Source organism: Hemitrygon akajei, chromosome 21, assembly GCF_048418815.1.
Source record: "Hemitrygon akajei chromosome 21, sHemAka1.3, whole genome shotgun sequence".
NCBI classification, from domain to species: Eukaryota; Metazoa; Chordata; class Chondrichthyes; order Myliobatiformes; family Dasyatidae; genus Hemitrygon; species Hemitrygon akajei.
The window spans coordinates 64,392,927-64,406,035 of NC_133144.1; the positions used below are offsets into that span (position 1 = coordinate 64,392,927).

The 13,109-nt window shown below is 44.2% G+C and overlaps 1 protein-coding gene across 1 annotated transcript; it reads left to right on the plus strand.

Moving 5' to 3' along the window:
- Positions 1 to 2,556: 2,556 nt before the first annotated feature.
- LOC140714495 (peptidyl-prolyl cis-trans isomerase-like) lies at positions 2,557 to 12,516 on the plus strand. The gene is made up of 6 exons (XM_073025792.1): positions 2,557 to 2,779; positions 9,329 to 9,359; positions 10,383 to 10,471; positions 11,276 to 11,372; positions 12,162 to 12,237; positions 12,323 to 12,516. The coding sequence occupies exons 1-6, from the start codon at positions 2,711 to 2,713 to the stop codon at positions 12,456 to 12,458; spliced, it is 498 nt and encodes a 165-aa protein (XP_072881893.1). The 5' UTR covers positions 2,557 to 2,710; the 3' UTR covers positions 12,459 to 12,516.
- The last annotated feature ends 593 nt before the right edge of the window (positions 12,517 to 13,109 follow it).

Below are 13,109 nucleotides of genomic sequence, written 5' to 3' on the forward strand. Positions count from 1 at the left end.
AATAAATCTGAATCTGATTTTGAAAGATCCCATGATTTGATGTCTGCCAATCAAGTGCAAAGCCCAGAACTGAGCAGACTCCTCCCATTTTATATAACCTACATTATATAAAAAATAAGCTTAACTTCCTTGTTTCAATAATTGTTTTTAAATGAAGTCAACTTTTTGTGATGCAAGGCAACACACACAAAGTGCTGGAGAACCCAACAGGTCAGGCAGCATCTCTGGAGGGGAAATAAACAGTCGATCTTTTGGGTTGAGACCCTTCAACAGGACTGGAAAAGTATGGGAAGTAGCCAGAATAAGAAAGTGTGGGAAGGAGAAGGAGGACAAGCCAGAGGTGATAGGTGAAGTCAGGTGAGTGGAAGAGAGGGGTTGAAGTAAGAGGCTTGGAGGTGGAAAAGGTGAAGGACTGAAGACAATGGAATCTGAAAGGAGAGGAGAGAGGACTGTGGTAAAAAGGGAATGAGGAGGGACCCCATGGGGAGGTGATAGAGAAGAGAAGAGCTAAGAGGGGAACCAGAGTGGGGAAAGGAAAAAGAAGGAAGGGAGAGTGGTAAAAAAGTTAGAGAAGTCATTGTTGGTGCCATTCTACCTCATGATTCCTTTCTGTTACACTATTTATTTACTTTTTATAATTTGTAGTATTTTATGTCTGCACTGTACTGCTGCCACAACACAACACATCATGTAATCCAGTGATAATAAATCTGATTCTGAAGTATTCCAAGATTTCATGTCTTCCAGTCAATTGCGGTCCGAAGCTGAACAGAATTCTCCAGCATTACATAACCTGTGTTTCATGAAGTTTTAGCTTAACTTCCTTGTTCCAGTATTTGTTTTAATGATTCAACATTTTGGGATGCATGTTTGTGAAAGCACACAGCCTGGTAAATAAGGTCGGTGATCTTCATGCAAACATTCCCATCAGAGACCAAGAAACATTTCCAACAACAGAGCTGTGTTGTTGCCACTATTTAGAAGTCAATAACAGTGGCACCTGTGGCTCGTCTGGCAGATCCTGTCTCTCACACAGGAGGTAGCTCTGCTTGAAAAACTCAAGCTTAAGTCAAGGCTGGGAGTCCAGTTCATTGCTGAGGGAGTTCTGCACTGAGTGAAGTACAGACTTTCAGAATTACGTTTGTTATCACTAACTTGTACGCCAGGTTCAAGAACAGTTACTACCCCTCAACCATCAGGCTCTTGAACAAAGGGGATAGCTACACACCCTTGCTCCAACATTGAAATGTTCCCACAACAAATGATCTCACTTCAAGGACTCTTTACCTCATGTTCTTTTTATTTATTGCTATTTTTTATATTTGTGCTTGAACAGTTTGGTGTCTTCTGCACTCTGATTGATCTTTCATTGATCCTATTGTAGTTACTATTTTATTGAATTGCTAAGTATGCCTGCAGGTAAATGAATCTCATGGTTGTATATGGTGACATTTACCTTAATAATAAAATTTACTTTGACTTTGAATGAAATTTGAGACCATGAGATATAGGAACATAATCAAGCGACTTGGCCAGTGCAGTCTGCTCTGCCACTCCATTATGGCTGACTTATTAGCACTTTTAACCTCATTCTCCTGCCTTCTCCCCGTAACCTTTGACACTCTTAATAATCAAGAACCTATCAACCTCCATTTTAAATGTACCCAATAATTTGGCCTCCTCGGCCATCTATGTCAATGCATTGCACAGACTCTGGCTAAAGAAATTCCTCCTCACCTCTGTTCTAAATAGACGTCCTTGCATTCTGAGGCGGTGCCCTCTGGTCCTACCCATAGGAATCATCTTCTCCATGTCCATTCTATCCAGGCCTTTCAATATTCAATTGAATATTTGGCGACCAGCTTAGATGGGGATCCTTGTCAGTGTGAAAGAGTTGGGCATAAGAGCCTGTTTCATGCTGTGAACAATCATTTAAGAACCCACAAACCCACAAATCTATCTCTCTCCACCCCATTCTCTCTTTCTCGCTTCTCTCACTCTCTCGCCTTTCTTCCCCCCTCCCTCTCCCCCCTCGCTCCCCCCCCCCTTCTCTGTCTCCCGTTGGTCCTCGAAAAGGGGAGCTCGGAGAAGCAACATGGAAGATTGAAACATCGGAACATCGAGCTGATGGTCTGTCACTCTCGTTGCTGCAAGAACGATCTTCTTTCCACACTGGTGAGGGAGTACGTTTGAGATACCGGAGTGCTAGGTTATGGACTGTCGTTTTTGATGGATTCCAGATCAGGGTCTCTTTAGGGGCTTGTGCTTTAGGAGGTACAGGAGTCTGAAGACACTCACTCAATTTTTAGGAACAGCTTCTCCCCTTCCACCATCAGATTTCTGAATGCACAATTTACCCTGCTACACTACCTCACTAGTTCTTTTTTGCTCTACTTATTTAATTTTTATATATTTCTTATTCTAATTTATAGATTTTATTATGAATTACAATGTACTACTGCCGCAAAGCAACAAATTTCACGACTATGCCACTGATATTAAATGTGATTCTGATACTGATTATTAAGGTCCATCTAGGTAGGTGTTGCGTGTATAGTCCCGCCCACGTATGATCGACAAGATTGTCTGACCAGTCCTGTCCTTGGGTGACTGACAGGTGTGACTGTCCCGTCCCGCCCCCGGGTGATATTACAGGTGTGTTCGGTCCTCGTGCCTATAGTTGCCGGGAGCCGCGGACCGAAGCAGAGCGATGGCGAATCCCCGAGTTTACATGGACGTGTCGGTAGGGAAGAAAGCACTGGGCCGTATCGTCATGGAGGTAAGTGCAGAGGAAAGTGCAACCCTGGCACATTGTACGTCCCTCCAAGCCCCCTGCAGCCCGTCCCAACTCACCCGCACCCCCCAATCTGTCCCAACGCTCTGGATACTCTCCAGTCTGTCCCAAACATGCAAAATCACTGAATCTGTCGCAACTCCTCCGGATCACCTACTGTGTGTCCACCCAATCCTGCAAACTTCTACGTTCTGTTCCAACCCCTACTGTCCCCCGAACCCCCCGGTCACCCACACCTTGTTCCAACCCCCGCAATCTCTCCCAAGCCTTGCTTCGAAATCCACCTTTGGACAAGTTGCGTTGCCTCGCTCCAGCTGAGACATCTCGGACTTCATATTCCTCTCACTAACCTCACTGAAGCATCTGTTGTTGCAATTACGATCAGCAATTCTCATGCCGAAAATAACACAGAGCGCCACGCTTGAACTTTGTAGAATGAGAAGAGAACAGATCTTCCAGACAAAAACAAACTCTGGTTCCTCCCGCTTACCTTAGAGGGAGATGCTGTTAATTGATTGTCCCTCGCGAAAGCCGTGCATTAATTTCCCCCTTTTTTATTCAAAGTAAAATGAGGCTCCTACCTTATTGTTTTAAGACATTTTCAGTAGACAAGGGCAAAGGAGAGCGAAATAATTGTTACCCCGGATCGATGCTGCACAAAAGAAAAAGAACACAATAAATATAAATGCCACTTACTTGATGTTTTTGTTTCTCGCACCATTCTCTGTAAACTCTAGAGACTGTTATGCGTGAAAATCCCGGGAGATCAGTTGTTTCTGATGCCATTGAACCAGCACACTAAGTATGTAAAGGTCGTTGACTTGTTAAAGAAGAAATCAAGTCAAGTCACTTTTATTGTCATTTCGACCATAACTGCTGGTACAGTACATAGTGAAAATGAGACAACGTTTTTCAGGACCATGGTGTTACATGCCACAGTACAAAAACTAGACTGAGCTATGTAAAAAAAAAACACAGAGAAAAAAAAACACACAACAACTACACTAGACTGCAGACCTACCCAGGACGGCATAAAGTGCACCAAACAGTGCAGGCATTACAATAAATAATAAACAGGACAATAGGGCAGTAAGGTGTCAGTCCAGGCTCTGGGTATCGAGGAGTCTGATAGCTTGGGGGAAGAAACTGTTACACAGTCTGGTCGTGAGAGCCCGAATGCTTTGGTGACTTTTCCCAGACAGCAGGAGGAAGAAGAGATTGTATGGAGGGATGCGTGTGGTCCTTCATAATGCTGTTTGCTTTGCGGATGCAGCGTGTAGTGTAAATGTCCGTGATGGTGGGAGGAGAGACTCCGATGGTCTTCTCAGCTGACCTCACTATCCGCTGCAGGGTCTTGCGATCCGAGATGGTGCAATTTCTGAACCAGGTAGTGATGCAGCTGCTGAGGATACTCTCAATACAACCCCTGTAGAATGTGATGAGGATAGGGGGTGGGAAATGGACTTTACTCAGCCTTCGCAGAAAGTAGAGACACTGCTGGGCTTTCTTTGCTATGGAGCTGGTGTTGAGGGACCAGGTGAGATTCTCTACCAGGTGAACACCAAGGAATTTGGTGCTATTAACGATCTCTACAGAGGAGCCGTCGATATTCAGTGGGGAGTGGTCGCTCCGTGCCCTCTTGAAGTCAACAACCATTTCTTTTGTTCACATTCAGAGACAGGTTGTTGGCTCTGCACCAGTCCGTTAGCCGCTGCACCTCCTCTCTGTAAGCTGACTCGTCGTTCTTGCTGATGAGCCCCACCACGGTCGTGTCATCGGCGAACTTGATGATGTGGTTCAAGCTGTGTGTTGCAGCACAGTCGTGGGTCAGCAGAGTGAACAGCAGTGGACTGAGCACACAGCCCTGGGGAGCCCCCGTGCTCAGTGTGATGGTGTTGGAGATGCTGCTCCCGATCTGGACTGACTGAGGTCTCCCAGTCAGGAAGTCTAGGATCCAGTTGCAGAGGGAGGTGTTCAGGCCCAGTAGGCTCAGCTTTCCAATCAGTTTCTGAGGGATGATTGTGTTGAATGCTGAACTGAAGTCTATGAACAGCATCCGAACGTATGTGTCTTTTTTGTCCAGGTGGAGGGTGGTGGCAATGGCGTCATCTGCTGAGCGGTTGAGACGGTACGCAAACTGCAGGGGGTCCAGTGAGGGGGGCAGCAGGGTATTGATATGCCTCATGACGAGCCTCTTGAAACACTTCATGATGATGGATATACACACGTATACACTCATGGCCTCTTTGTTAGGTGCAATAGTGGTCTTCTGCTGTTCTAGCCCATCCACTTTAAAGTTCGACATTCAGAGATGTTCTTTTGCACCCACTGTTGTAATGCATGGTTATTTGAGTTACTGTTGCCTTCACGTCAGCTTCAACCACTCTGACCATTTTCCTCTGACCTCTCACAGTGCGTGGTGGCAGTGGATGAGTGCTGGCCAATGTGTCACATAATTTCTCACATTGATATCCGGAAGCTTTAGGTCAGTTGAGAAGATAGATCAGTACACAGCAAGTATTATCATTCCATCATTGAGGACCCCATCCACAGGACATGTCCTCTTCTCATGGCTACCAGCAAGGAAGAGAACTAGAGCCTGAAGACGCACTCTCAACGTTTCAGCAACAGTTTCTTTCCATCGGCCATCAGGTTTCTGAATGGAGAATTAACCCATGTACGCTACCTAACTATTTTTGCACTGCTTACTTAATTTATTGTTAATATATATTTCTTACTTTAATTTATATTTTATTAGATATATTATGTATTGCAATATTCTGCTGCTGTAAAACATCAAATTTCATGACATATGCCAGTAAAATTAAATGAGATTTTGTCAGGAAATGTAGAGGAGGCTTGACCCAAAACCAACAGAGACAACATGGTGAACAAGGGGCCGTGAGAGAGAACAGAAACTAAACACAACAGATAGCAAGGTGAACTTTAGGCAGGGTGAGTGAAAGGTTGGAGCCAGGCGGCTCAATGAGTGAACAAGGCCTGTGGATGAGAACTGGGGTTAAATAGGTTGCAGGTGACGACTCTGGAATGAGTGACAGGTGAATCCTGTGAGCTGGGCAGTGCCTGCATGTGCACACTGGGGGCAGGCCTGAAAGGTTCTGATTCTGGTAAAGTTTTAATAGCAACTGAACAGTTAAAAGAATTAGCACTCAAAGGGTTAAGTTATAAAGTATATTCTGGTAAGCATAAACAAGCAGCTGGTAGTTGGTAATTGGTTTATTATTGCCAGATGTTCCAAAATACAGTGAAAAGCTTTTGTTTGAAGGTCATCCAGATAGATCATTGCATACCTATGTACATACATCAAGGTAGTACAAAAGGAAAAACATGATTGTGACTCAGATTCATTTATTTATCATGTGTACATCAAAACATACAGTGAAATGCCTTGTTTGCCGTAACAATGAATGCAATCCAAGGATGTACTGGACACAGCCCACAAGTGTCACCACACATTCTGGTGCCAAAGTAGCATGCCCACAATGTTCAGCAGAACAACACTTCAGCACAGGCCTCCGGCCTTCAGGTCAGTCCTTCAACTTCAGCACAGGTTTCCAGTCTCCAGTCTCCAGGCTTTGGCTATCAGGCTTCAACCTATGACCTACCAATTAACCTGTGGCTTTTGACCCTGGGTATTGAGCCCTGGACTAGGCGATGAAGGAAGCCTGAACAACGAGCACACTGAATGAATGACAGAGTACAGTGTCAGAGTATTAGAGAGAAAGTGTGGTGGAGCTAGCTAAATGTGCAAGGGGTAGAAGATAGATACAGGGAGTGTTGGATAGGGGAATAATAAGGTAGGAGGTCATAGATGGGAGATCGCCAGAGATGATGCATTCGGTGATGGTGTGTGAGACAGTGACCTGATTCTTCTCAATGGAGTTCTGGTCAAGTGGTAAGTAAGAAGAGGTGTCACAGAGCTGTCATCTGGCCTCAGCAAGGTAAAGGTCAGTCAGTAGCCTACTGCAGCCCTCTGATTCAGTAGTACATTATGCAAGAATTGACTCAATATTTACCAACAGATGCCAGCTTGCAAAGCGTGGGCTGGTGCCAGTGTTATATTGGGCAGCTTTGACTACCCAGTGTAGAGCCTTTCTGTCTGCTGCACAGTGAATCAAACTGGCTACAGCCTGTCCACCACTGAGGACATATATACAGAAAAAGGCCAGCCATATCCCACCCACCCTGCTCATGGACTGTTTGTCCCACTCCCATCAGGGAGGAAGCCTTGTAGCTACCATGCCAGGACCACCAGACTCAAAAACTGTTACTTACCCAAGGAGTAAGGCTGATCAACCCCCTCACCCACTAAACCACACCACCACAACCCTAACGGCACTCAATTATCATTTCCTGTCATAGTCACCTTATGTACAGACACTCCTCTACCTAGTGTCACTTTATCTAAATACAGTCAATCTATGTATATAAGCTATCCTATGTACTGAATTTACATTTATAGTGTTTTAAAATCATTGTGTTCTTTATTTTATAATGTTTATTTTTGTGCTGCATCGTATCCAGATTAACAATTATTCTGTTCTGTTTTACACTTGTGTACAGGAAATGACATTAAACAAAGGACACTGAAGCAAATGCAAATTATTGCAGTTTACACAGTGCCAACATAGGTGAGAAAAGGTGATGTTTCAGATTCAGGAGCAATGCTTGGGCAAGATTTAGAAGGCCTACTGGAGATAGCTACAGATATGGGCAGTCAGTTTCAGATGGTTATGCCGAGCTGGGTGGTGTTAAATTAGTGTGGTGTTACTGCAGGTGGTATCAGGAAGAGTGTGGGGAGATAATGCACTGAGGGATTAATTGATCTAGGGTTCAGGCTGTTCCATTGCAAGCACCTGCTGGAAGAAAAAGCCCGAGAGATTGCATCAGCTAGTCAGAGATGTGGGAGGTGTGAGTGTGTTTGGAGATGTGTGTTGGAGCATTAGAACTTCTAATCCTACAGCACAGTAGAGGCCCTTCGGCCCACAATGTTGTGCTGACCTTTTAGCTAGTCAGAACACATCCTACACAGTCAAGAAAGCTCATCAATGCTTCCACTTTCTGAGGAGGCTTACGACTTTACAGATTTATACTCGCATCATTCTGCAGATGCACAGCCGAGAACATCCCAACAAGCTGCATCAGTGCTTGGTGGAGAAACTGCACTGTGGCGGACAGGAAGGCTCTACATTAGTCAGATCCACCCAGCGCATCACTGGCACCAGCCTACCCACCATCAATGGCATTTATACAGAAAGGTGCCAGAAAAGGACCAGTAACATCATGAAGGATCCCACCCACCCGGCTCATGGACTGATTGTTCCACTCTCAACAAGGAGGAGGCTATGTAGCATCCACATCAGGACCACCAGACTCAAAAACAGTTACTTTCTCCAAGCAGTAAAGCTAATCAAACCTCCACCTACTAACTCTTCCGCAACTTTATTATTGCCTGTCAGTCACCTTATGTACAGCCTCTTTAAGGACATCCATGTACATAAGCTTTCTTATGTATTTATATTTATTGTGTTTTTTTAGTATTATTGTGTTCTTTATCTTTTGTGGGTTTTTTTGTGCTGCATCAGATCTGGAGTAACAAATATTTCGTTTTCCTTACATTTGTGTACTGAAAATGACATTAGCAATCTTGAATCTTCAATGTGGGAGCTGTGAGTGTGTTTGAAGATGAGTTTTGGAGTGTACGAACATAAAACATTACAACACTGTACTGTTGCAATGTTGTGCTGACCTTTTAACCTACCCTAAGATACAACACAAAGTACACTGCAGATGCTGTGGTCAAATCAACACGTACAAACAAGCTGGATGAACTCAGCAGGTCGGGCAGCATCCGTTGACTGCTCATTTCAACAGATGCTGCCCGACCTGCTGAGTTCATCCAGCTTGTTTGTACTAAGATACAACTCACCCTTCCCTCCTACATGGTCCTCCATTTTTCTATCACCCATGTGCTCTCTAAGAGTCTCTTAAATGTCCCTCTATCACCATCTTTGGCAACATGTTCCAATTACCTACCACTCTTTAGTAAAAAAAATTACTTTTGATACTTTGATATCATACTTTCCTCCAATCACCTTAAAATTATACACCATCGAATTAACCATTTCCACCCTGGGAAAAAGTCTCTGGATCTATGCCTCCTATTATCTTGTACATCTCTATCAAATCACCTGTCATCCTTCTTCGCTCCAAGGAGAAAAGCCCTAGCCTGCTCAATGTATCCTTATAAGACAGGCTCTCTAATCCAGAGAGGGTCCTGGTAAATCTCCGCACCCTCTCTAACGCTTCCATATTCTTCCTATAATGAGATGACTGGAACTGAACACAGTACTCCTAAGTGGGGTCTGACGAGGGTATTCTAGAGCTGCAATACTACCTTTGGAGTGCTGTTTGGATCTTGCTCTTGATGGTATTGTTTTCAGCTGTAATGATAAATAGTTATTATTGTACACAATTGATATTTTAATGCTGCGTCCCTCTTGTCTCTTCCAGCTGAGAGCTGATGTTGTCCCAAAGACGGCAGGTGAGTCTCAGGAACAGACAGTGTTGAGATCAGAACGTCTCAGCCGTTTAGATATGCGGTCGCACTCTGAATGGCTTTGTTGCCGTTGGTGATCTGAGAGACTTGTATAATAATGAAAGCTGTACATAGACAGCCTGTAACTTCTTCCCAAGGTCGGAATGTATAATGCCAGAGGACATGCATTTAAGGTGAGAGAGGGAGATGTGTAGGGCAAATTTTTTTACACAAAGATTGGTGCCTGGAATTTGCTGCTGGGATGGTAGTGGAGGCAGATACAATAGAGAGGTTTAAGAGGCTCTTACATAGGCAGATGAATGTGCAGAGAATAGAGGGACGTGGACTTTGTGTACACACGATAGATTAGTTTATTTAGGCATTTAATTACTAGTATAATTAAATGCTGATACAAGGCAAGGCAGCGGGTCCTTCTCCGAGAATGAGGAAGACCTGAGGTTTGATTGATTTAAGTGCCAGGCTGAATTGGAAAGGTTGGGTACCCGGGCCCCAGAGCGTATCATAGCCACTGAACCCAACGATTTAGTGCTGAGCTGAATTGGGAAAGCCAAATTGAGGAGGTGGAGTCCAGGCCTTAGAGCGTACTGAAGTGACTGAACCCAATGTTTGGATGATGATTCAGGTGCCGGGCCAGATAGAAAAGGTTATGATGTAGGGGTCTGAGGCAGAGACAGGCTGGTTCAGCTCGCTGCTCCACTCTGCACTAGACAAGGGGTTTGGGGATGGACTCTCTATGGACAAGATCAGAAGGCTATGGGTTACATTTATTGTTTGCATGATTTGCTTTCTTTTTAATCCACATTGGGTGTTTGCTGGTCTTTATTTTTATGGGTTCTTTTGGGTTTCTTTGTTTTGTGTCTGTTAGGAGACGAATCTCAAGCTTGTATAATGTACACATACTTTGATAATAAATGTAGTTTGAACTTTAAACTTTAATTAGGTGAGCATTAACGTTGTGAGCCAAAGGGCCTGTCCCTGTGCTGTACTGTTCTATGTTGTATCTTGCAGAAAACTTCCGTGCGTTATGCACAGGTGAGAAGGGTTTCGGTTACAAAGGATCAACGTTCCACAGAATCATTCCTGATTTCATGTGTCAGGTGAGGACCAATGCGCAGGGATATAGCCCAGTCCATCACGGGTAAAGCCTTCCCCACTAATGAGCACATCTGCATAGAACATCGTTGCAGGAAAACTGCATTCTTTATCAGGACCTCCACCGCCCATGACATACTCTCTTCTTGCAGCTGCCATCAGGAAGAAGGTACTGGAGCCTCAGGACTCACAAGAAAATCTGCAGATACTGGAAATCCAGAGCAACACACACAAAATGCTGGAGGAATTCAACAGGCCAGGCAGCTTCTATGAAAAAGAGGCTTCAGGCTGAGAGCCTTGTCCTGATGAAGGGTCCCAACCCAAAATGTCGACTGTTTGCTCTTTGCTGCCTGGCCTTCTGAATTCCTCCAACATTTTGTGTGTGTTGTCAAGACTCACGCCGCCTGGTTCAGGAACAGTTATTGCCCTTTCAACATCAGGTTTGTGCACCAGAGAGGATAACTTCACTCAACTTCAGTTGCCTGTTCACTGAAATGTTCCCACTACCAATGTACTCACTTTCAAGGACTCTTCATCTCATGTTTGAGATATATATTGCTTATGTATTTATCATTGTTATTTCTTTCCTTTTGTGTTTGCACACTGGTTGAACTGGTGTAGTCTTCCATTGATTTTATTATGGTTATTATTCTGTTACGGATTTATCGAGTATGAATCTCAGGCAGGGTTGTATATGGTGACGTATATGTTCTTTGATAATAAATTTACTTTGAACTTTCAACACCCCTTTCTGATCTTGATTCAGCCAGCAGCTTCACTGATGATACATGCAACTTTGAAACTTACAGGGTGGTGACTTCACAGCAAATAACGGCACTGGAGGCAAGTCCATCTACGGGGAAACATTTGACGATGAGAATTTTGAACTGAAGCACGAGGGGAAAGGTAAGCGAGATATTTGATCTGATTGTATAGATGATCTCCATGGCTGGGGTGAAAGACCATAAGTTAGAGCATAACACATAGGGGCAGAATTAGGCCATTTGGCCCACTGACTCTGCACTGCTGTTCAATCATGGCTGATTTGTTATTCCTCTCAATCAATCCACGCTCCTGCCTTGTCCCTGTAACCTTTGAGGCCTTTAATCATCAAGAACCTATCAACCTCTGCTTTAATTATACCCAATGACTTGGCTACTACAGCTATCTGTGGTAATGGATTCCACAGATTCACCACTCTCTGGCTAAAGAAATTCCTCCTCAGCTCTGTTCAAAAGGGACATCCCTCCATTCTGAGACCGAGCCCTCTGGTCCCAGACTCTCCCACTATTGGAAACATCCTCTCCACATCCACTCTATCTAAGCTTTTCAATGTTCGGTAGGTTTCAATGAGATTCCCCTCTCATTCTTCTAAACTCCAATGAGTACAGACGCACAGCTGTCAAATGATCTCAGATATCTTTTTAAATCTTTCCCCTCTCATCATAAATCTATGCACCTGGTTTTGGAATCCCCTCCCCTAAAGGTAGGGAGTGAGATGAAGAGAGCTGTATCTGTTGGGGAGAAGGTAAATGCATAGCTTTGTACCCCTTCCCCACTGTTTTCCTATCATTTTCCACACTGATCCCTATTCCTCTCTCCTGAATTTCCTCTCCACTCATGCTCATTGTCCATCGCTTTCCATCTGCACCTTTTAAGTGAATCAGAATACATTTGCCATTTTTCCTCTTGCAGGCATCTTGTCCATGGCCAATTCTGGGAAAAATACAAATGGTTCCCAGTTCTTCATTTCCACAGCCAAAACTAAATGGTACAGTAGTGGTCATTTTTCTTTGAAACCAATACCAATACCTTTCATTTGTAAAGTATTCACTGGCAATCCATCATATTTGCAGGTTGAATGATAAACATGTTGTGTTTGGTTCTGTGGTGGAAGGCATGAAGATCGTTTCCAAGATGGAGTGCTATGGCAGTGAAGATGGTGTACCAACAAAGACCATTACCATCACTGACTGCGGACAGTTGTCCTAAAATGGTTGTGACTGGGATCACACAGTTTGAATAAAATATGACCATTTGGAACTTCCAATCTGTTGATACTTCTGTTTGATGTTAATTTCAAGTTTATTGTTTTAGACTGCTGAGTTAACCAAGGTGGCACAATTTGGGAAGTTGTACTGGTGGTGTCGTGGCATCTACTCTAGACTTCAGGGCGAGAGGTCCTCAGCTCGAATCCATCTGGCTCCTTGCACAAGTTCCACCAGTGTTGGATTGAGCACCAAGGTAGCAACTTGGCCCGTAAAACAGACAAATGCTAAAGAAACGGCAAAGTTGCCACCCGATGTGCCAACTGAGGCACTGGAGGAGCTCTACCTTTTACTACTGGGGCTCTTCCCGAGGGTTTACTCTTTGTGGGCATCACTGGCAAGGTGAGAGGCATAATTTGCCTCCCTTAACCACTGCAGTAGAAACAGTTTGAAATTTCAATACACAGTCCTCAGGATGCGGGAGCTAGTCTCATTTGCCTGCATTTTCCCTGTATCCTTGTAAACTAGAGGACCCCAACCTGGGGTCCATGGCCGCTTCGGTTAATGGTAGCAGTCCATGGCATAAAAATGGTTTGGAATCCCTGCTCCACACTTGTCCACGTGCCTTTTAAATGTTGTTATGTACCTACCTCAA